At 49.7% G+C, this 21281-nt stretch overlaps 1 protein-coding gene across 1 annotated transcript in view; it reads left to right on the top strand.

Moving 5' to 3' along the window:
- Tsnare1 (t-SNARE domain containing 1) overlaps positions 1-20553 on the top strand; it is an 88061-nt gene extending 67508 nt beyond the window's left edge. The window contains 6 exon segments of the mRNA XM_060390505.1: positions 385-447; positions 2032-2278; positions 2430-2555; positions 8923-9074; positions 17142-17287; positions 18540-20553. Of these exon segments, the coding sequence (XP_060246488.1) occupies positions 385-447; positions 2032-2043 (75 nt within the window). The 3' untranslated portion in view covers positions 2044-2278; positions 2430-2555; positions 8923-9074; positions 17142-17287; positions 18540-20553.
- Positions 20554-21281: the final 728 nt, after the last annotated feature.

Genomic DNA, 21281 nt, shown 5'->3' on the forward strand with positions numbered 1-21281 from the left:
CTCAGTTGGGGAGAGGTGAGATGGGATGACAGGGGAATCCAGCAGCTGAGCTTATCAGCAACCGTGGTTAAGAGGAGGAACCTCACGTGTGGTGGCAGAGGGCTGGACCCATCAGCAGAGCTCAGAGATAGTGCTGGGCCCCTCAGGAGGGAGCCAGGCTTTTGTACAAGTGGTGATGAGCAGACACACCCTTTGGGCCCTCCTGGGTAGGATTTTGGGACCCTGGGGATAGGAAGGTTTCTGTTGTAATGTGGGAATCCTCATCTTTTCACGTGGGCTGTATATCATGGGCTGACTGGAATGGTGATATTTGCACGTAAGAATCTTCCACATCACAGTTAGTTTTTTTTCTTTGTTGATGGGCTTCGTTTGTTTTTGATACAGGCTAGCGACATCTGGGAAGAGGAGCCTCATTTGACAAACTGCCTCCATCATATTGGCCTGAAGGCAAGTCTATGGGGACGTTCATTATTAATGATCGGTATGGGAAGGCCCAGTGCACTGTGGGTGGTGCTGCCCCTGGGCTGGTGGTCCTGAGTGCTATAATAAAGCAGGCTGAGCAGGCCATGTGGATCAAGCCAGAAAACAGCACCCCTCGTGGTCTCTGCATCAGTGCCTGCCTCCACATTCCAGCCCTGGCTTCCCTTCACACTTCCCTTCACACCGGACTACACGCTGTAAGATTAAATAAATCCTCCTCGGGTTGGCTTTGGTTATGGTGTTATCACAGCAACAGGATGCAAACTGGGACCCTTGGATTTTGGAATCACAACTTGCACACAGAGACTGAAGGTCCCTGTGTGGCTAGGGGTCGCACACGTAAGCCCCGCCACGAGGCACTGGCAGCTCATGCTTGTTTCTATGCTCTGTTTGACAGCTTTGCCAGGCTGTGCTTGACAGGTATTTAAGGTATGGCATGTAAGGATGCCCTGGGACCTTCTGTTGACCATATCCTGACCCAAGACCTGGAATGTATGACACCCACAGCCGTGAACTGCCAGCCCCACCCTGCTTTCTGTCTCCTCAGTTCATGTCTATCATCCCCTTGTTTTCGTGTGGTTTAAATAGTTTTGCATCACTTTGCACAGACAATGTTGGTAAAATGTGTTTACTGCAAAACAATATATTGTTTAGTGTTGCTTCATGCCACAATATTTGCGTCTTCTGAGACTGGCTTTTTCAGATCCAGCTTTGTTTCCTGGCTGCAGCCATGTGCTGCAGGAGCTAGCTTCAGATTCTCACCAGGCTTGGCATTACATAGTGAGAGCGTTTCCTAATTTGGACACGAGTTTTGCTGCTGTGAACAGCACTGCCATAGGCTGCTTGTCAGGCTGCTGGTGGGGTCAGGGGTCAGGGCCTCTGTAGATATGCCCTCTCCTGTGGCAAGGGTCTTGAGTGTGTGGGTGGCTGGACTTCTTCAAGGGAGGCTGGACATTTCCAGGGTGGTCAGAGTCGTGCCTCCCCTAACGTGTATGAGCTCATCATTCTGACCGGCTCCCACTCCTCCAATATTCCATATTGTCAGACGCCTTAATTTTTGCCAATCTGCTGGGTGTAAAATAGTATCTAATTGTAGTCTTAATTTGCATTTCCCTGATTACTAACGAGGCTAGAATTTTCATGTGTTTATATTTGTGTTTCCTTTGCTGTGGAAAGTCTGTTCATGCCTTTTGCCCATCTTTACAATCGGGTTGTTGGGTTTTTATGCCTTAATGGCTGAGAAATGTGTGCACACACATGGCAGGCCCCATCTAGGTACACATCTCCATGGGTTGACACAGCCTGGGAGGACCACATTCCTCTTGAGCTGCCTTACAGTCTGCAGATGATCTGGGATCCTGCCTTATTTGCAAGCTCCCTACATTGAGGGCCTGAGAGCCTCCCACCTTTGTTTCTTTGGAAGACTTAATATTCTGCTCCTGACATCTGCCTCTCCTCCTCAGGTTCCCCTGTGAGGGGGCGTCTCCCAGCTGCTTCCCCCCCCCCGCTGAGAACAACACCCCAAGCCCCTTACTCTTTTGTGTCCCACAGGCTACTGTATGACAAACGCTGTGCTCCGTGTTTGTAGTTCATCGACAATGATGGGCATGCACTAATTGAGAGGTTGAATTAAGCAGCCCCCAACCCCAGCTGACTGTGGCCTTTATGAGGAGAACTTCACAGTGCACTCTTTACCAGTGGTTCTCTTGCTGTGACGGAATACCTGACAGAGGCAACTTCGGGAAGGAAGGGTTTATCTGGCTCATGATTCCAGGGCTCAGACCGTCACTGTGAGAAGGTAGGGCGGCTGGTCATTTTGTGTTCACAGTCAGGAAGCGGGGGTAGGGTAGTGCTGGTGTGCCACTTGCTCTCTCCTTTTTACCCCAGCCTATGGGATGTGTCCCCCCACCATATCAAGGTTTACTTTTGTTTGTGTCTTCCCTTCTCAGGTAAGCCTTTCTGGAAACACCCTCGCGGACACATCAGAGATGTTTCCATGGTGATCATCATCTAGTCAGCTTGACAATGAGGATGAACAATCAATCACACAGGCATCAACTCTCCACTGAATGCTGGTATCTATCTCTCCCGTCCAGTCAAAACATCCCTTCTCTTGGCCAACCCACACCTTCCTCCTCAGTTCCTGGCAGCCACTGGTCTGCTCTGCTCCTGCCAGGTCAGGGGCTCCAGAGTCCACACACAAGGGAGTCAGAGCACTTGTGCACTTCCCTTTTTGTACTTGTCTTATCTCACTGAACATGATGGCTACTGCGCATCCCCACAGCCAAGGATGGGGTCTCCTTCCCTCTGGAAGCTGAAGGTACTACACTGTGTCTGCATAGCAGGGTTTCTTCACAACGGGGTCGACGGACATGCCGTTTGATTCTGGTTGGGAGCAGTGGGAATAAGAATAGGACAGACATGGGGAGTGGGTGCTATTTCATTTGCTCTACGCCCAGGAGCAGCTTTACTGAACGTATGGTAGTTTTCATTTAGAGTATTTTGAGTGAATCTGCATCTTCTATTATTTCTGCACTGATTTAATTTCTACCCAACACACGAGAATCCCCTTTCCTTGCATGCTCGCCAGCATTTGCTTTTGTCTTTTCTGCAGCAGCCATTCTAACCTGGGTGACATGTCACACCACTGTCATTTTGATACATATTTTGTCTAGTGCTGGGATGAGGCCTAAGGGCTGACACATGCTCCTTGGTAGCTCGGTCGCTGAGTGACGCCACCAGCCTGGGCTTACCTTTGCTGATTGCCACTGAACACCTCTCCAGATGTCACTGGCTGTTTGTGTTTTTCATATTTTGAGAAAGGTTTGTTGGGATCATTTCCCCTATGTATTCACTCCTTACTGAAATGGCTAGATTGTGGGTGCTTTCTTCTAACCCCACTCTCTTTTCCTTTGCTGTGTAGAAGCTTCTCTCCTTTGTCTGCTGTGGTGGTTTGGACAAGAATGGCCCCCATTGGCTCATATATTTGTATTCCTAGTCTCAGAGAGTAGTACTACTTAAAAGTATTCCTTGTTGGAGTAGGTATAGCCTTGTTGGAAGAAGTATGTCACTGGAGGTTGGATTTTGAGTTTCAGAAGCTCAAGCCAGGCCCAGTGGCTCTCTCTTCCTACCGCCTGTAGATCCTGATGTAGAACTCACAGCTTCTTCAGTGTTATGTCCACCTGTGTGCCGCCATGAAGAGTTGCCTTGGTCATGGTGTCTCTTAACAGCAATTAGAACACTGATAACGACATTTGCTTTTGCTGCCTATGCTTTTGAAGTCCTAACTCTGCTTGTATCAGTGTCCTGGATCATTATCCAGCCACTCTGTGTTTTTGAGACAGGGACCCACGTAGCCTATGCTGTTCTAGAACTTGAATATAGTCGAGGTTAGCCTTAAAGTCCAAATCTTCCTGCCTCCAGTTCCCAAGTGCTCAGATCGGAGATGTAAGACACTCCTTCCCTCTCTCTCATATTTTCTTTCTGATTCATAATTTTAAGTTGTACTATTAAATCTATAAGGCGATTTTGAATTGATTTTTATTTTTGTAAAAATTTCATACATGTATTTAATGTCTTCTGTTCATTCACCCTCATTGATTTCTCTTGTCCTCTCATCCTCTATCACTCCTGATAAAACCCTCTTCTTCCCAGCTAATCCCCTCTTCACCCTGTCATGTCTTTATATATATAGACATACAAACACAGACACACAGAGATAGAGATGTAAAGGGACAGAGAGACAGAGAGAGAGACAGATAAAGTCAGAGAGACAGAGAGGTGAGGAGACAGAGATATACAGAGAAGAGAAACAGATGGAGAGACACAGAGAGAGACAGTGAGACACACAGACACACACATACAAACACATGATGGGGGAGGGATTTGGGGGGAGGAATTTGGAATCTCGTTCCATTCTTTAGCATGTGGATAGTGGTATTTCCCAGCAGAGACTACACATCTCCACTAAATGTCCATGGCATCTTTGTCAAATGCCAGTTAGTGATACAAGTGTAGGTTTAGTCTTAAGGTTTCTGTTCTTTGCTATAGGTCTATATATTTGTTTTTATGTTAGTACCATAATGATGATTTGATCATTATAGCTTTGTCTGTGGTATGTCTATAAGCCATGTGTGGGCAGTGTCAGATGAGACCAGAAGAGGGTGTTACCGATGGAGTTATGGATGGTTGTGAGCCACCATGTAGGTGCTGGGAATTGAGCCAGGTCCTCTGCAAGAGCAGTCAGTACTCTTAACCTGAGCCATCTCTCCAGCACCTTTTTTAAGGCAGTATCTCACTGAACATTGAGCGCATCAATCTGCCTAGGTAGTCCAGCTGGCCAGGGGACTCCAAGGATCCTCCTTTCTCTCTGCTCTTGCCAGTACTGTTACAGATGCACACAACTGTGCCTGGCGATTTTGTTCACCTGTTTGTGTTTTAATGTAGGGCTGTGGATCTGAACTCAGACCCTCCGTGTATACAGCAGTCACTTAACTGACAGAACTATCCCTCTAGCCCCTATCCTAGTTTTCCTGTTGAACTGGTTTTGACAAGACGTACTTCCTGGGCAAGCCCATTGTGTCTGGGTTTCTATCTCAGCACATATGGGTCTGTTCTTTCTGGAACTTCGCCTCCCCCAACCCCCAAACTTGGAATCCTGTTTATATCCAGTTACTTTTTTCTTGTCTGCTTCCCCACACTTTGTCATTTCTGTGTTTCTAAGGACTCAGCTTGGGCTTTGCTTCCTTTCATGCTTGTGGTGATTGTTTTGTTGGCTCTGACAAGTCTGTCTCTTCTCTTCCTGTCTTTGGGTGTGCTCTGTAGTTTTAGCGTCTGATTTCTAAAGTTGGCTGCTTAGCATATGAACTTTTATTTCTTTTGGGTGGGAAAAGGATTTGAGACAGAGTCTCTTGTATCTTAGGCCATCATCAAATTTGGTATGTAGCTGAAGATGAGCTTGAACTCTTGATCCTCCTGCCTACCCCCTTCCAAGTGTTGGGATGACAGGCGTGTACTACCACACCTGACTCAAACCTTGCTGGTTTTTTTTTTTTTTTTTAGAAAATAATTGTGTTTATAATTTCTTCTCCAAAATCTGTTTTTGTTGCATCTTTCAAGTTGTGAAAATATACAGTATTTTCATTATTGCTCAGTATGTTATTATCTGTCATGATTTTCTCTGATCTATTTTAATTAAGAAGTAAATTATGAAATTTCTAAATGCATGGGGATTTTTAATTTATTCTTTTTGTCATGTTCTAACAGATTCATTTTGTTCAGAGAATTTCTTTGCTATGATAAGGATTCTTTGAAACTGTAAGACTTGCCTTATGGCCTAGAACTTTCCATTTCTGTAAATGTACTTGAGAGAAACATACATTCCTTAATTGATTCATGGAAAGTATTGGTGCGCATTAAATCCTACTGCTTTGCATTTTTGTTCCAATCTCTGCAACTCTGCCCTTGTTTGGTCTGCTTGGCCTGACAAAAAATGGAGAGTGGATTTGAAAATCTCTCCCTGCAGTCCTGTGAATGTTTGCTCTATATATTTTATAGTGCTTTTATAGGTTGTATACAAGTTGAGCATTGGTGAGTTGCAACCTCCCATTGAGATGGAGAGGTCTTTCCTGTCCCACATGGTGCCATTGTTTTAAAGTCCATCTTGCCTTCTGTTAATGGGACTCTATCAGGCTTTTCTGATTAGTGTTATCTTTCATTTTCTGTCTTCAGCTGTCTCTCTGCCTTCGATATGTCCATTGGAAACTGCCAAATTATAAAAATTTGATGTTTGGCAAGTTCCATCCATTATTGATTTATGGAGTTGGTTTCTCTCAATTTGTTAATCTGCTCTGAAATGTGCTTTACACACACACACACACACACACACACACAGACACACACACACAATTAGGGCTTGAATTAGAGGTTTGTACTTTGAAAAGCTCTCAGATACTAGCAGGCTGGCCCCTCTGGCCAGGCTCCCATGCAAAGACTTCCTCCTCTGTAGGACTGCTGATGGTAAACAACAGAACACTCCACAGAGGCTCCCAACAGGAGTCTGACTCTAGTCAGGCCCTCATAGGCCCAGCTCAAGTCTCCTGATTGTTCCAGTAATTCTTTGTCAGGTCAAGATGGAATCCAGTTTCACTGAGATATTTATTTTTTAGGTCTTTTGAGCTGAACAAGTCTTTAAGATTTCGGTTACTTCTTGCTGTGTTTTAAGACCTACTTGCACACATTAATCTCTTCTCTTGCTGTTTCACCAAGGCCATGAATGCATGAACCTAAGCATGCCAGCTCACATCAACATTATTGCTGTTGATTGGAGGATCCTGGGGATCAAACCTATGGTCTCAGGCATCCTACACAAGTGTTCTGTTATTGAACCACACCCCCAGCACTTTCACCAAGTTGCTCAGACATGCTTCAAACATGTGATCTCCTTGCCTTAGCTTCCGTAGGGCTGGGAGCTTCCCAGCTCTTGTGCATTACACTGTGACATCCCAGCTGCCTCTGTCTCAACTTTACCCCAAGTGGCTCCTCTAGAAAAGTCTCAGCACTACTGCCTTTGCCATGCTGCTCTGGAGAAGATGCAAGGTGGGCTGCCAAACAGAGTCAGTGGGCTGCTGCAGAGGCATAAGGGGACCTTAAAATCCAGGCTCTGTTCTGCCTTATGTCCACTTTTCCTGAGCCCATAGCACCCACAGGCCTTTACCTCTTTCCCACTCCTTCCTTCCTCTTTCCCTTTTGTGTAGCATTCCTGGAGGAGCCTCTTCCTGCCCCACTGGTGAGCATAGGGTTTTGTTGTTGTTTTTTGGGTGTTGTGGCACCTGTGAAGGGTGATTTGCAGAGGTCTGATCCTGGTTCTTTTATGGCCGATGAGCAGGGGGCCTAGCAGGGCCCAGAGGAGATACCAGGGGGATTCAAGTATGGGTGAGCAGGTGAAGGGCAGAGAAGGCATGGCGCTGGGCACAGGTAGAGAAGTGGAGAAGGTCAACAGAGAATGCTGGCTGAGGCAGATGTGCCCACTACACCTATGATGAGTTCTGCAAGCAGCTCAGGAGGCAGGTGCACTGGGCAGGTGATGCTAACTAACCACAGTTGGTCGGTGCCAACTCCTGTCCTCAGGATGTCTCATTTGTCATTGTATTTTCTAGCTCGACTATGAGACAGGCTGGGCACAGACATGCAGAAGGGGGCAGCTTTGTCGGGAGAGGAGAAGGTGGTGATGGTCTGGGGAGATAGAACCCAGGTCACATGTGTGAGGACCTTATGACAGAGAAGACTGGTATCTCAGGGCGACTTCATTCATTTGTTCATTCATTCATTCATTCATTCATTCATTCATTCATATATGTATTCTTGGGCCTCCAGCATGAGGAGGTCTGGAGAAACGCTCAGCAGCTTAGGACATTAGTCACAGGCACAAAGAAAGCTGCTTTCTCAGGTCTGAGTGGTTCAAGGTGTAGAGGGCAGGCAGAAAAAACAGCACAGGGATGATGTTAGGTGTCCAGGGCAGGCTGGCAGGCCCCCTGGGGGCGGGGGAGAGTACCATCTTAGACCAGGTTCCCTGAAGTTTCTCCAGCCCCTACCTGTGCCCACTGCGTTCAGACAGGCTTATCTGCCCCACCAGCCTCTCTGCTCTCAGCGTCCTCTTTGAGCTTGCCTTGGGGCTATGCCCTGAGGCACCTCTTGGCTGAAGTGCACTGGATGAGCCCTTTAGAAGGCTCCTATTAGGATTTCTGCCTTCATTACAGAGCTTATTGTGCAAAACAGAAGCTAAGTGAAAAGGAAATTCCATAGCCTCTCTCACCTGCAGAGAGAGAGAGAGAGAGAGAGAGAGAGAGAGAGAGAGAGAGAGAGAGAGCACTTCTGGAGTAACAACAGCCGTGCCAGCAAATGGTTCTCTCTCCTACTGTCTGGAGGTTTACACCTTGGAGCTCCAGCTCTTACCTGTCAACCTAACTTCTGGTTGGACAGCAACACACTCAGCTGTGGCCTCTTTTTGCCAGGCAGGGAGCTTGGTTGTGTATGATTGCCATAACTAATTCACCCTGTGCCAAGCCTTGGCCAGTTCCATACTGTGTGGAGTGTGTCCTGGGTACGCCTCATTCTGCCTACTGGAAGTCATGGCCTTGGGGAGGAGACTGGCTCAGATCAAAGAGGGAGGGGAGTGGGTCCTCAGGGAGAGATGGAAAGTTCTGTGTAGGGATGCATCACTCCATTGGGGGATGCCAAGGGCTTCCATGGGGTGAAAAATGGGGCTAGGATAGATTATGCCGCACATGCAAAGGCCCTGGGACAGGGCTGGAGGTGCATGTTGGGAAAAGGAGACAGTCTGCCTGGCAAAGGTGGGTGTCAGTGAACTCTGAGAATTGCAGTGGGATGAGAAACAAGGTCCACCCCAACCCTGACTCTGAGGATCTGAGTTTTGCCTGGCAGGGTCAGCAACAGCACCACGTCCCGGAGATCTATGAGGTACCAGCCACCTTCCAGACTTTACTCACCTGCACCTTCTCCCTACTCTGGAGCCACAGCCATGCTGGGTAGAGTTCCTCGTCCTAGCTCACCTCTGCCAAGGTCCCTGGGAAAAAGTAAGTTGCCACTTGTGGCTGTCAATCAGGCAGTTCTGTTCTGCTCTTACCTCCAGTGTCCCTGTCCCCAGCACCCGAACTCCTGATTCCAAGAAAAGCCACCCAACCTGTCCTCAATGTTGCTGAGAGCCCTGATCCTTGGGATACTGATTCCAAGGCCCATGTTCCTGTTCTACAATGTTCCCTCAGGACATGCCCATCTTGGTAATTACAGTGTTGGAAATCCACTTAGAAATAGGGGCATTTGGGGCATTTTTTTGACGTGACTACTTAAGAAACAATTCGTTCCACATCCATTCATCCAAATGGCTCTGATTTTGAATAATTCTTTTGAAATGGAGTCTACATTTATATAAATAGATGTTCCTGTCGTGTCATGTGATCCAAAGGCATTGGCGCGTCATGTGATCTGAATACATTTGCACAGGGAAACAGCTTCTGGGGGCATGGGAAGCTGGATGGGGACAGTGGGCAAAGGGGCCACTTGGCTCTCAGGAGGGCATTGGCCAGCATCTAGAGTCCAGCACCCATGTTACCATCTGGCCCCAGCTTGGGGTGCTTTGCAGAGTCTTCTTTAAGGTGTGTCCCATCCTGGACCATGGAGACCAGCTGTTGAGACTCTGGATGGAGCAGGTGTACCTGCAGGTGGGAGGCCTTGGTTCTAGTCAACTCTTGGTTCAGGCCCACTCCCAAAATGCCTTCCCCAGGCTGTGCATGTTATAACCTCCCTCCATCCCTGTGTTACTGCATCTTTAAGTCCTTTGCTTCTTGAGTTTCTTTTTTTTCGCTGTTTCCTCTCTTGTGTTGTGGATGTGCTTCCACTACGCAGGGCTCAGCTGCCCGCTGTGCTAGAGCTGGCACCAGGCTCTTTGAGGTGGTGGTGGGGAGGGGTTCGCTTGTGAGGGTTAACTGCCTACACAATATGGCTGCTTGTTGGTTCTTGCCAGGCTTGGCTGTTTCCTGTACAGCCTAGACCTATACATTGCTGGACAGGGACTAAGAAGGTGGGCCTTGATAACAGCCCTGCATCTGTCCTTCCTCAACTGACAGGAGTCTGCTGAGGTCTGGGGGCCTGTCCCAACAGTAGGCAGGGCTGGGCCAACCTCTGGTGGGGCTGGTGAGGGAGTCCCTCTCCACCCATGCCCTGAAGCTGGGCTCATCCTCCCTACAAGAGCTCCCTGGGAAAACCACATTTCCTTCTTCCACAGTCTCATAAGGGAGGAAGTGAGCTGGAGGGGAGCTGCAGAAATCTGTGTAGAAAGCAGTCTAGCTGTGGAAGCCAATCATTCCACAACTCAGAGCAGGGCTGTAGAGAGAGAGGGCTTTGAAATCTGAGCAGGAACCTTCCAGTAAGGAGTAAGGCAGGAGGATGCAGGCGCTGGCCCTAACAGTCTCCCCCAAAGCCCTGACCATGCCCCCCCGAAGCCCTAACCATGCCCTCGAAGGCTCCCTCATGTCCCCTCCAAGTCCTTGACCATGCTTTCCCAAGGTCCTGACAATCTCCCCGGTAATGATAGGGGTTAAGGAGCAGACAAGGTGGGGGATCTCCTCTTCTTGGAGGTGGTCAGAAGCAATCCGGTGTCTCTAGGATGGTCTCTATCCCAGATAGAGCACTATCCAGCTAGGGAACTCCTGACTCCATAGTTGATACTAATTGTTCCCAATCAAGAGCGTAATTGAGGCTAATTGGATCCCTGCTGCTGGCACCCTTAGCCCCTCCCACAACCTGTCATCTAGGAGTAATTAACCATAGGCTCCAGGGGTTCATACCTGGAGAGAGACTGGACACTCAAGGTGCTAGGAGCCCCTTTCTTCCAGGGGTGGTGATGGCTGAAGACAGTTTCTGATGCCTTCTAGTATGGAATACCTACTTCTGTCCCCCTAAGAACTCTAGATGCTCCCTCCTGTGCTTTCAAAAATTGCCTCACTCAGAAACATGACTGGCCTCTGGCTCAGTTTGGGATGCAGTGAAAATCCTTAATCCATACTTGGGCTTCTCTAGTCCACAGACCAGAGGTGACTCCATGCTCAGCTTCGCTTCTGCCTTGTCCCCTCCTAGGACTGATTCTTTGGAGTCCCTGCTGGTCAACAGGCAGTTTATAGTGTGCTGGGCCATCTGATGCCACTGAGGCATGTACTGGGCCTTGATATTGGTTTATCAGGGATGGATATGATGTGGGCTATGTCATGAAGGTGGTCAGCTAGGTGAAGCATCCACTCACGGCTCCCAACACAGTGTGGCCAAAGCTGGGGCCTGTGTGTCTGAACAGAACTTGCATGGTTTCCCTGAGGACTTGTGCTGGGCGGGCAGCAGTGTGACCACAGGGAAGTCTCTAGGACATGAGGTGAGTGGACAAAGCAACATCTCCAGCAAATGAGTCTCATGCTGTGGGCTTTCCTTGGCTCTGAGGGCTTAGCTTTCCCCCAGCAACTCCCGTGCCAGGCTCAGGGGCTTCTTCCATTCCTTCATAGACTTAATCCCATGAAAGCCATACCTGGTCCTCAGTCCCTTGCATTGTCTCCCCAGGTGTGGCTAGACCTTGTGTATCACCCCTCTGAAGCAAGCCTTTTTCAGCTCCATTGAAGTTAAGGACATGGTTTGTACCTTTCCAGCAGGGAGCTGAAAATAGCGGCCTGTCACACAGCTGTGTGGCAGAGCTGTGGTCTCTGGTCTGCAGGGTGTGGGTGGGTGGAGTGAGGAACAGGACGTGGTGCCCCAGTCAATCTGGTCTAGCAGTGGGAGGCGTTGGTATGGGCATAGGTCAGCTGTGGGAGTTCAGATCCTCCTGGTGGGTAACTGCCATCCTGCTGTGATGGCTGTAGGGGCCAGAGTGGCGGGTGCAGTGAGGTGGGGCCTGCAGAGCTCACATCAAAGGCCTGCCTCTGCTCCTCTGCCATATGTTCCAGCCTGTGCATCTGGCACCCCTGGGTGCTGCTGTCACCACGGAGCCCGCCCCTTCCCTTGAAGTTGGTGAAAAAGGCTCCAGTGTCTGTGGATAGGCTGGAGAAGAGGCTGTGGGGCGGGCTGGGCATGGCACAGGATGCTACAGGAGTGTAGCTGTGCTCTTCTACTCTGCAGCACATTTTCAGCTCCAGCCTGGGGCCCTGTGGTTTAGGATCTCTCCCCTGGCCTCCTATGGAACACCTTCCCCTACCCTTGTGAAGCCCACTGAGGTGGGAAGTCAGTGCAGACACAGAACAGAAGGGTATAGGTGACAGACTGAAGCCCTTGCTGGCTAACTTTCCAGGAAGGTGGAACGTGCCAAACTAGGCAAGATGTGGCATACACATACACACTGGCCAGCGGACAAAGAGCTTGAATCTAGAGCAAGGCAGCTACTTGCCTGAACTTTGGAGCTGGCCATAGAGACGACAAGTTGCAATGGATATATTCCTTCCAGTTTCTGAGCACTGGTTCTTCAGAGCCCAGAAGTGCACACACTCAAGGTCACAGAGAGGAGCGGTGATGACAGGCAGGATGCTAAGGGGTAACCCCGAGCAGCTAGGAGAGCTGTGCAGTGCCTCCCTCCAATATTGGCATGGTCCGTGTAACCCTCTGGGTATATCCAGCTTAACTGTACCATCTCTCTGTAAGGGGCAAGAAGCCAGGTTCTGGCCCTGTTGCCTGGTACTATGGCTTTGGTTGTCAACTTGCCACAAGCTGGAAACACATAGGATTGTCTAGATTGGGTTGGCATGTGGGCATTCCTATGGAGCATTGTCTTAAGTTACCTGATATAGGAAGACTCAGCCCGCTCTTGGCTCCTCATTCCCTAGGCAGGGGGTCCTGAACTGTGAGGGGAGTATGGAGCTGAGCACAGGCAAACAGGCATGCATCTATTTCTCTCTGCTCTTGACTATGAATGTGACAAGCTAGCTCATGTTCCACCACTGTTACCTCCATTGTGCTGGATTTCAACCTGGAATTTTAAACTATATAAAGCCTTTCTCCCCTAAGTGGCTTTTGGTTAAGGTGTTTTTATCACAGCAACAGAAATAAAACGAGGTTGCCAGGCTCCTGGTACAGTCTGGCTCTATAATTCCCCAGGTGGTGATTTGGACCACTTCACCTCTAAGTCATCAATTCATCTGCCAATGTGATGTGACAGGACCCTCCTCCCACAGATGCTTAGCCAATGTCTGAGAAAAGGTGCTGCACTGCTTATTGTATCAAGGCCAGTGAGCCAGCAGCATGGAGCCAAGATACCCCTCTGGGTGTGGGCACCATCCTGGGTACTGTTATGGAGTCTGCTCCTAAGAGACTTCAAGAGGGCTGGGACTCAGGGTTCGTCCATCAGCCCAGTTGGGATCTCACCCAAGACTGTCTGATGTGCTTCCTGTCCCGTATCGCCACTTGAAGGTGCCCTGTCTGAACCAGCACGCCTTCACATCATCCAGGGATAGAGAGTCCTTGACAGCTCTGCCTCACACTTGCTGTGACATCTGCACATAGATCCTGCCACTCTGAGCTCCAGTGTCTGGCCGTGGAGCACAGGTAGACATGGTTGCAGTTAGAATATAAGCAGGACTGACGTGGGGGCAGGAGATCAGGTGCAATGACACTGACACAGTGTGAAGATGGTCATTGCTTTTTCTCCCAGGTTCATTGTGGATGCCACTTCCAACTCCAGTTCAGACCCATCCTCCCTAAGAGGACTTCCCAACTCCCCTGTCTCCATAGCTAAATGTCTGCCCATCTCCTCCAGGCTGTTTTAGTAGTTGCCACATATGGAGTCCTGTAGACAGAAGACAGGCAGTGGGTAGATGAGAGGATAGAGAGGAGCATGGGCAGAGTGAATGGATAGAGAAGTAGATGGATGAATGAATGGAGAGATGGCGATGGATGGTTAAATTCAGGATTAATGGATGACTAAATTAATTGAAGAGTAAGTGGGCATGTGTGTAGGTAGATTTTAGGTGGATGAATGCATAGGTAAGTGAATGGATATATGAACTGGAGTATGCGTGTGTACATGTGAAAGGTAGGTAGGTGAGCGGCTAGACGGATGGATTCCTGCATGAATGGGGGTAAGTGTGAGTCCGTGGGTGATATCTGGTGAGTAGATGAATGAACTGGTGCATAGATGGATGGGTGCTGAGTAGATGGATGGTTACATGAATGGGCGGGTAAGTATGTGGATGAGTGGGTGGGTGAGCAAATGGATATAGTTGGATTGGTACATGATGCATGGGTGAATGGGTACATGAATGGATAGATGATGTGTAGAGGGATGAGTGGGCTGCTTCAGTATCTGCCATGGCCTGTGTGGCTTTAGGGATTAACCTGACTGGATCAATGTGGAGATTAAGAAGGAAGGACACACTGGCCAGAAAAGCTGGGATTGGGTGGGCCATGCACTCTGATGGAGACCAGTAACAACAGCTCAGAACTGAGTGTGTTTATTTTACACATCTAAATCGAGGAGGCAGGTTTATTGTATAGAGTTGAATGAAGAAGTAAGGTTATAATGCATAGAAGTAAGGTTATAATGAACAAAGAGGCAGGTTTAGTTCATCTCAGCAGTGGGGATTCTGTAGGGAAGCAGTCTCGTGCTATCAACATCTGTGGGGAGGAAACAGTGGTCAACATTTCTGCACACACTGTCCACATCTGGACATGAAAGACAAGAAAGCTTTCCCAGCTTCACGAGACTGAGGCATTGGGGTCCTTGAAAGGACTTCATCTACTCTCCATAACTATCCATCTCCTGACCCCAATGGGCAGCCTGGAAAACCTGTCCTTGACTTCTCGATTCCACTTCCTTCACACATCAGCTCTCCAATGCTCTGGAAGTCCAACCTTGTGTGACTCCATCCCCGTTGATCCTCCCTTCCATGACCTGCTCGATCCAGTTCATTGCTCTTCGGCACTCAGAGGTCTTCCTGCCCTACATCCCATGTTCATCCACCCTCCAGCTTCCACTGATGCCCTCTGACCATGACCTTCTCCCGTGCTAAACTCCTCACCTCTACCTCAGGTGCTGTGTACACCTGCGTGCTAGAGGGTCTCTCCTCTTCTGTCTGGTTCCCATCCCTTGTGACCTGGCTACAAAGTACCAGATTCTCTCAGAACCTTATCTGGGTATTCCTGTGGCCCCTGGACACTACCCTGGTCTGTCTGGGAGTTGCATGCCCCGTTCTGGATATAAATGAAGCATGTGTTCCTCGGGCAGCTTCCGGTCCCCTAGGTCAGCCTATCTGAATCCACCCTGGTAGTACAGCCTAATGGCTTTGGCCAGAGAACTGTTAGGCCCATAACGACCTAAGGCTCAGTGACACAAACAAGAACGTAGGTGAGGGCTGTGTTTGGTGTTTTCCAGACTTCTGACTGCAAACTCTGCCTATCTTGGCTTGATTTAAGAATCAACTATGCCTGTGGAGTCCAAGGCACCATCTTCTGCTTTAACAAAGACCCAAGGTGCTAATAAGGGTTATGACCAAGAGCCTCAGCTTGAGGGAGGAAGCTGGGTGTCGTGCAGCCACTGTTAACTTCAGCTCAGACATCTTCATCAGTCTCCTGATTCTTACCCTTTGGACTTGGCTCCAGGTCCAGTCCAGAATGGTTTCTAAATACACATGCGCGCGCGCGCGCACACACACACACACACACACACACACACACACACACACACGAACGCCTGCCCGCACATAATTCTGGGTACAACCCTTAAGATGCTCTTTTGTTAAGCTATCCTGATCATGTTGCAATTTAAACTGCATATGAGTAGTGGGATGTGAGCCTCGTGTGAGGGTTCCTCGCCCTCAGGACTTCTGTTCACATAGCCCTTTTGATAGCCTGCAATACCTATGCGGTACAGGACCCAGAGACAGGAGCCTGACAATGAAGCACTGGCCTGGCTCAACCCATGGAAGGCCTCTGAGCGTGTGGTGGGAGTGATGGGTGTGGGGTGAGCCACTCCATCTACAGGCCCCTGTCTCCCTGTGGGAGTTGCAAGGCTGGGCTACAATAAATAGAAAATTACAGTATCCGGGCAGTGATCAATGAAGTATTTTTCACAAGCACAAAAAAAGAAAAAAAAATGTAAAGGGCTAAATTGAGGTGCATAGCAAATCATGTTTTTAATGTTTTCTGAAAGCCGTGAAGTATCGACCCCACGGCCATCGATTTCTAGTTGAGAAGCCTGCAATAGGAGTCTTGGTCTCCATAGGCCTCACATGCTACTGTGTGTACACATACCTGCACACACATGGTTATGCACCTGAAGCTGGGAGATCCATGCTCATCTACCTGCCTGATCCCCCTGGTGTACGGGTCTTGATGTCTACTTTCAATTAGGGACCTGAGCTTGTCACTGCTTAGGTCATGGGTCAGCCACTGCAGCCGGAATTCTGTGCCATGGTGTGTTCAGAAGGTCTTCCTCATCAGCCAGAGAAGCTGCTCTGAATGGAGCTGAAGGGCTTGCTCAGGAGTTGGGTGGTTTACAGAGACAGGACAGCACCCAGGCTGGTCTCTGTGTGGAATGCCGGAACCTCCATCTCAGCCTTGTGGGGCCCTCTGCCACGGGGCTGTCAGGGACACTGTGGCTTGAATGTTAAGTGTCTAGCTTAAAGACCATGGCTTGCAGGCGCCAGACCACTCCAGGGTTTCAGTGTGCAGCCAAGCAACTGCGTTGGGCCACACTGCTATGTAAGTAATAGCCTGTTCTCCTTGGCCAGGTAATCCCCATCTTTGAAGCCAGCTTCTGTGGGCCAGCGCTGGGCCCAGGGTGATACCTGGGTCCCATGCTCACTTCTCAGAGCTCTTGCCCCGACCAGAAAGTTTGTACATGAGGGCAGAAGCATGTGGGAGACTGGGCATTGCTGAGCCTGGAAGATCTGTAACCTTGTGGCTTCCTCTAGGCGAACCTCGAGTTCTTCATTGGTAAAGAGGAAACATGGGCCCCTTTGCAGTAACTCTGACCCTTGGGAGGGAGCCCTCACACCAGTGGTACCTGCTGACAGGAGGCTGCCCTCAGCAAAGGCAGCTAGCTCTGCAATTCTGTCCACTGTGTCTGTAGCTGCCCTGCTATTCACTGACATAGCCCACCTGTCTGTTTCTGGCACCAGCTCCATGATGGAGAAGAGAACCATGTTTGTCTGTCCCTTGTTCCCACATGACACAAGAGAGGCTGCAGGCTTCTTCGGTGCTGAGAGGTGAATGTGGGCTCTCTGTGGAGGAACCGGCCCAAGCAAAGGCACGGAGATGCCATGGAGTAAGCACTGGGTGGATATTGAGGGGCATTATATGGGCTGTGTTCAGGAGAAGAGGCTATTGTGCATGTGGGCTGGGATGAGCTAGCAACAGGCTGGGGAACTTGTCAACTGAGAGCACCCTTGCTGGGTGAGTGGGTACCCAGAAGGGATGAGGGTAAAGGATGGGTGAACCAGGCTTGGAGGTGCTCTAAGCAGTGGAACTGGCAGCATCCTCCCAAGCCTGTCCTGCTCAGAGCTGTAGGGTATTGGTGAAGCCCTGGTGGGTGAGGCATAGAACCTGGGGGCTGTAGTTGGATATAAGTGCACCTTTCCTCCCAGACTGGTCTTGACCTTTACTTTGCTTCTTACACCTCTGGGAACTGTCCAAGCCTGGCCAGTGACCTGCATCCCTATCCAGAAGTAGACCCCAATCCCTCTGCCGATTACCAAGTCCTGGGCCTGAAAGCTGAACCACCCCTATCCTAAACTCTGTCCTCCTCATTATTCTATTTTCTACTCTGAATCCTCAGACCAGGTAGCAGCTATACCTGCCCCTAGGTCCAATTCTCAGTCAGCATACAGTTGGGACAGCACCCAACCACATAGCAGCCATGGACTGTCTGTTTTGGACACCATACATTTGGGGTGACCTGGAGGATGTCTTACAGTTAAACTGCTTGATGCCCTTGAAGCCAAATGGGGAAGATGGGAAGGAAAGTAGCACTGCTTTCCTCTTCTTGGCATGGTCTCAGTTCCCAAGGCCACCCAACCTGTTTGTGCCTACTCCATGACCTCAGCGCTCCTCCAGGAAATGATCAAGCAGGAAATAAGTGAGAGGATCTGGGATAGGGCCCTAGCACCAAGACCAGGGCAGATCTCCTCTGTGCTGGGTGGTGGCTCTGGGCTCAGCCGCAGCCACCTAGGTGACAGGGCCACTTTGTTGATCTCTGCAGAGCACTGGTGTCACAATCTGTAAATTGAGACTGCTCCTTCCTCAGAGCAAGGAGATGAAGACACAGCTCAGAGGTCCTGCCTTGTACCCCAAGTCCCGGCCCCTCCTTCCTCTACCATCTTCTTCCTCACTCTCCCTGTTTTGTTTCTCTGGGTAATTTAAGACTGGTGCAAAAGGGAGAGATAGGGCCCTGTCTTCAGGACTCCCCCCCCCCCCATAGATGCAAGGAAGAAACACTCAGGAAGCAAGATTATCATTAGTGTTTTCTGACAGAGGGAAAAGTTTTTTGTTTTTTTTTTAATTTTTTTTTTAAACTGCAGCAACAGAGACTTCAGAGGGACACAAGGAGGAATCCCTGAGGTGAAGGCTGCAAAATGAATGTTCTGAAAATTGGGATGTACTCCACAAGATCACTCCCTCCCCAGCTCTCTCCTCTGTTCAAAGCAAGCAATTTTGCTTCCGGGTGCTTCTCAGTAATTGCAATAATAAATTGAATAATTAAGCTAAATCCACAGAAGAGAATTAAATATTAATTTCTAATAAGCTCTTCGGAGGGTGTTGATAGTGGAATGAGAATGTGCTCACTCTCCTCTTGTGCAGGCTTGGTGTCTTCCCTCACCAGTGGGGAGGAGCAAGACTGAGCCACACCAGGAGGGTGGTGGTCAGGTACACCAGCCTGGAGTCTGGAAGACCTCCAGTCACACCGGAAATGATCAAAGTTGACCAGGGCCCCATCAACATAAATGGGTACCTGCCCATCAGAATACATCTCTCTGGTGACTGAGGCTCCCAGGAAGCTGGGTGCCCTGTGCCATCTGGCAGCATGTTGGGTGATGTATCTGGAGACACTGCGTCAGCCTGTGGAACACTGGGCCCCAGAGATACTGACAAGCAAGGCCCAAGTACCGTGTGGCATCTGTGATCCAAGGAGATCATGAGCCCTGATGGGGCAGCACAGGTAGCTCACAGATGGTCTGGACTCATCCCTACACATGGAGAACTCACAGGCAGACACTTGAGTGTGACCTGAGCACGTGTGATCCCTGACCCTGGCTATACACTGAGCCTGATCCTGGTTACTCAGTCCTGAGCAGCCTCTTGGGCTACGCTAAGATCTCCTGTCCAGCTGGTGTATGGCGCAAAAACTGAGAAGAGGCATTCTGATGTGGAAGGGATGAGTGACTGGGCCCTGGTCAGCTAGGAATGGAGGTGCCAGGTCTTTACTGCCTGCTTGTTTTTGCCACTTGTGCTGGCTTCAGCCTCTCTCAGGCAGGTGGGCAAGAATGGAGTGAGCACAGTCATGAAGGAGACAGGGAGAACAGCCCTGTATGTAACACCAACCCCCCAACACACACATCCACACACACCTCCCTGAGAACTTATCTCCTGGGCCCTCAGGCCCAGGAGCTGGGACCATGCAGCAACTTAGCCCAGTCACCCAAACCTCACCTTTCTGCCTACCCCAGCCGTGCCCTGACCTTTCCTCTGTGCATCCTGCAAGCGTAGGCCCATCTGTTCCAGTGCAGAGGTCCTGTCAGCAGCCCTCTAAGTGCCATATGGCCAAGGCTAAGCTTGCAGAGGAAGAAGCAGGTCATGGAGCTTCGGGGGCTGGGGGATTCGGTGATGAGGCTAGAAGTTGCTCTTGCCCCAGGACGGTGAGGAGTTCTAGCCAGAAGACAGCCCCGGGACTAGTGAAACTGCAAGCATTTCCCCACTGGGAGTGGGGAAAGGGCATGGCTGGGTCTGAAGGGTGTGGAGGAGCTTTCTTTCTCCCCTCAAGCTATTTGCCATGGCAGGCAGAGGCTGTGTGGCTCTGCACATGACCGGGCAGGGGGCATTTTACCTCATGTTCCTTGTCAAGACCTGGCACAGCCCCCAGGGAAGGGCTGCTGAGTCATATAGAATTTTCTGGGAGTACAAATCTACCTTGGAGGTGTGAGCAGAGCACTGGTAACGTACCATGGAGGCTATTGAGGCTTATGAGGAGAAGCTAGTCTGCCTGGGGTAAGAGAGTTGGGGACAGATGAGGAGCTAGCTCTCACACCAGGCATCCCTGGTGTGGTAGTTTGAATAAGAATGGCCCCAACAGGCTCATAGATTTAAATGCTTAGGGAGTGGCACTATTAGAAAGGATTAGGAGGCGTGGCCTTGTTGGAGGAAGTATGTCACAGTGGGGCTGGGCTTTGAGATTTGAAAAGCCCAAGCCGGCCTCATTTGGCTCTCTCTTCCTGTTCTTCGGATCCAGATGCATAACTCTCAGCTCCTTCTCCAGCATCATGTCTGCCTGTGTGCCACCATGCTGATAGTGAACTAAACCCCTAAAAGTGGAAGCAAACCCCAATTAAACGCTTTCCTTTATAAGAGTTGCTGTGGTCTTGGTGTTTCTTCATTTCAATAGAACACTCCTAAGACATCTGGGCTCCTCTCTGATTAGAAGCCCCTCCAGTCTGTGCCCTGGAGGGGCGAGCAGGTGACAGGTAGATAACTGAGTACCAGGTAGTCTCAATTGGATGTAGGAGCAGAAGAGGAGGGAAAGCGGTAGAATGTCTGAGAATAACCTGGAAGGGTCTCAGGGTCTATGTTCAGGACTAAGTGTGAAGGGAGTGATGAGGAATGAGGCGAGAGGGCAATGTAAATGCCTGACCTTGGGAGGGATGAGTCAAGAATGGCCCAGAGTTGACCCATATCAGAGGCTCGAGGCGCTGCAGGACTGCCAACAGGGCACCCTGTCACCTGACCCTGTCTGATTCCTATCTGTTGTCAGTACAACACATGTTCATGAGCCTCACTCGCTAGCATGGTCCTTAGGCATCCTGCTCCATGGATTATCCTCTTTAAAAAGTGAGGTAAGGTCTCTGAGTGCAGCTGAAATCCTGATCACCTCTTAACAGGTTGCCCATTCAGCCACCCAACAGTCACTTCTGTGATAGTCATTTAGAGTTACTCTGTGCCAGGCCTGGCCAGGGCCCAGGAATACACAAGCTGACCACATAATCTCCACTTTGTAACTGTCTGGCCTGGTGAGCCAACACCCATCATGAGCCGTAGTGAGTGAGTCAGGC

Source organism: Meriones unguiculatus, chromosome 8 (assembly GCF_030254825.1).
Source record: "Meriones unguiculatus strain TT.TT164.6M chromosome 8, Bangor_MerUng_6.1, whole genome shotgun sequence".
Lineage (NCBI taxonomy): Eukaryota > Metazoa > Chordata > Mammalia > Rodentia > Muridae > Meriones > Meriones unguiculatus.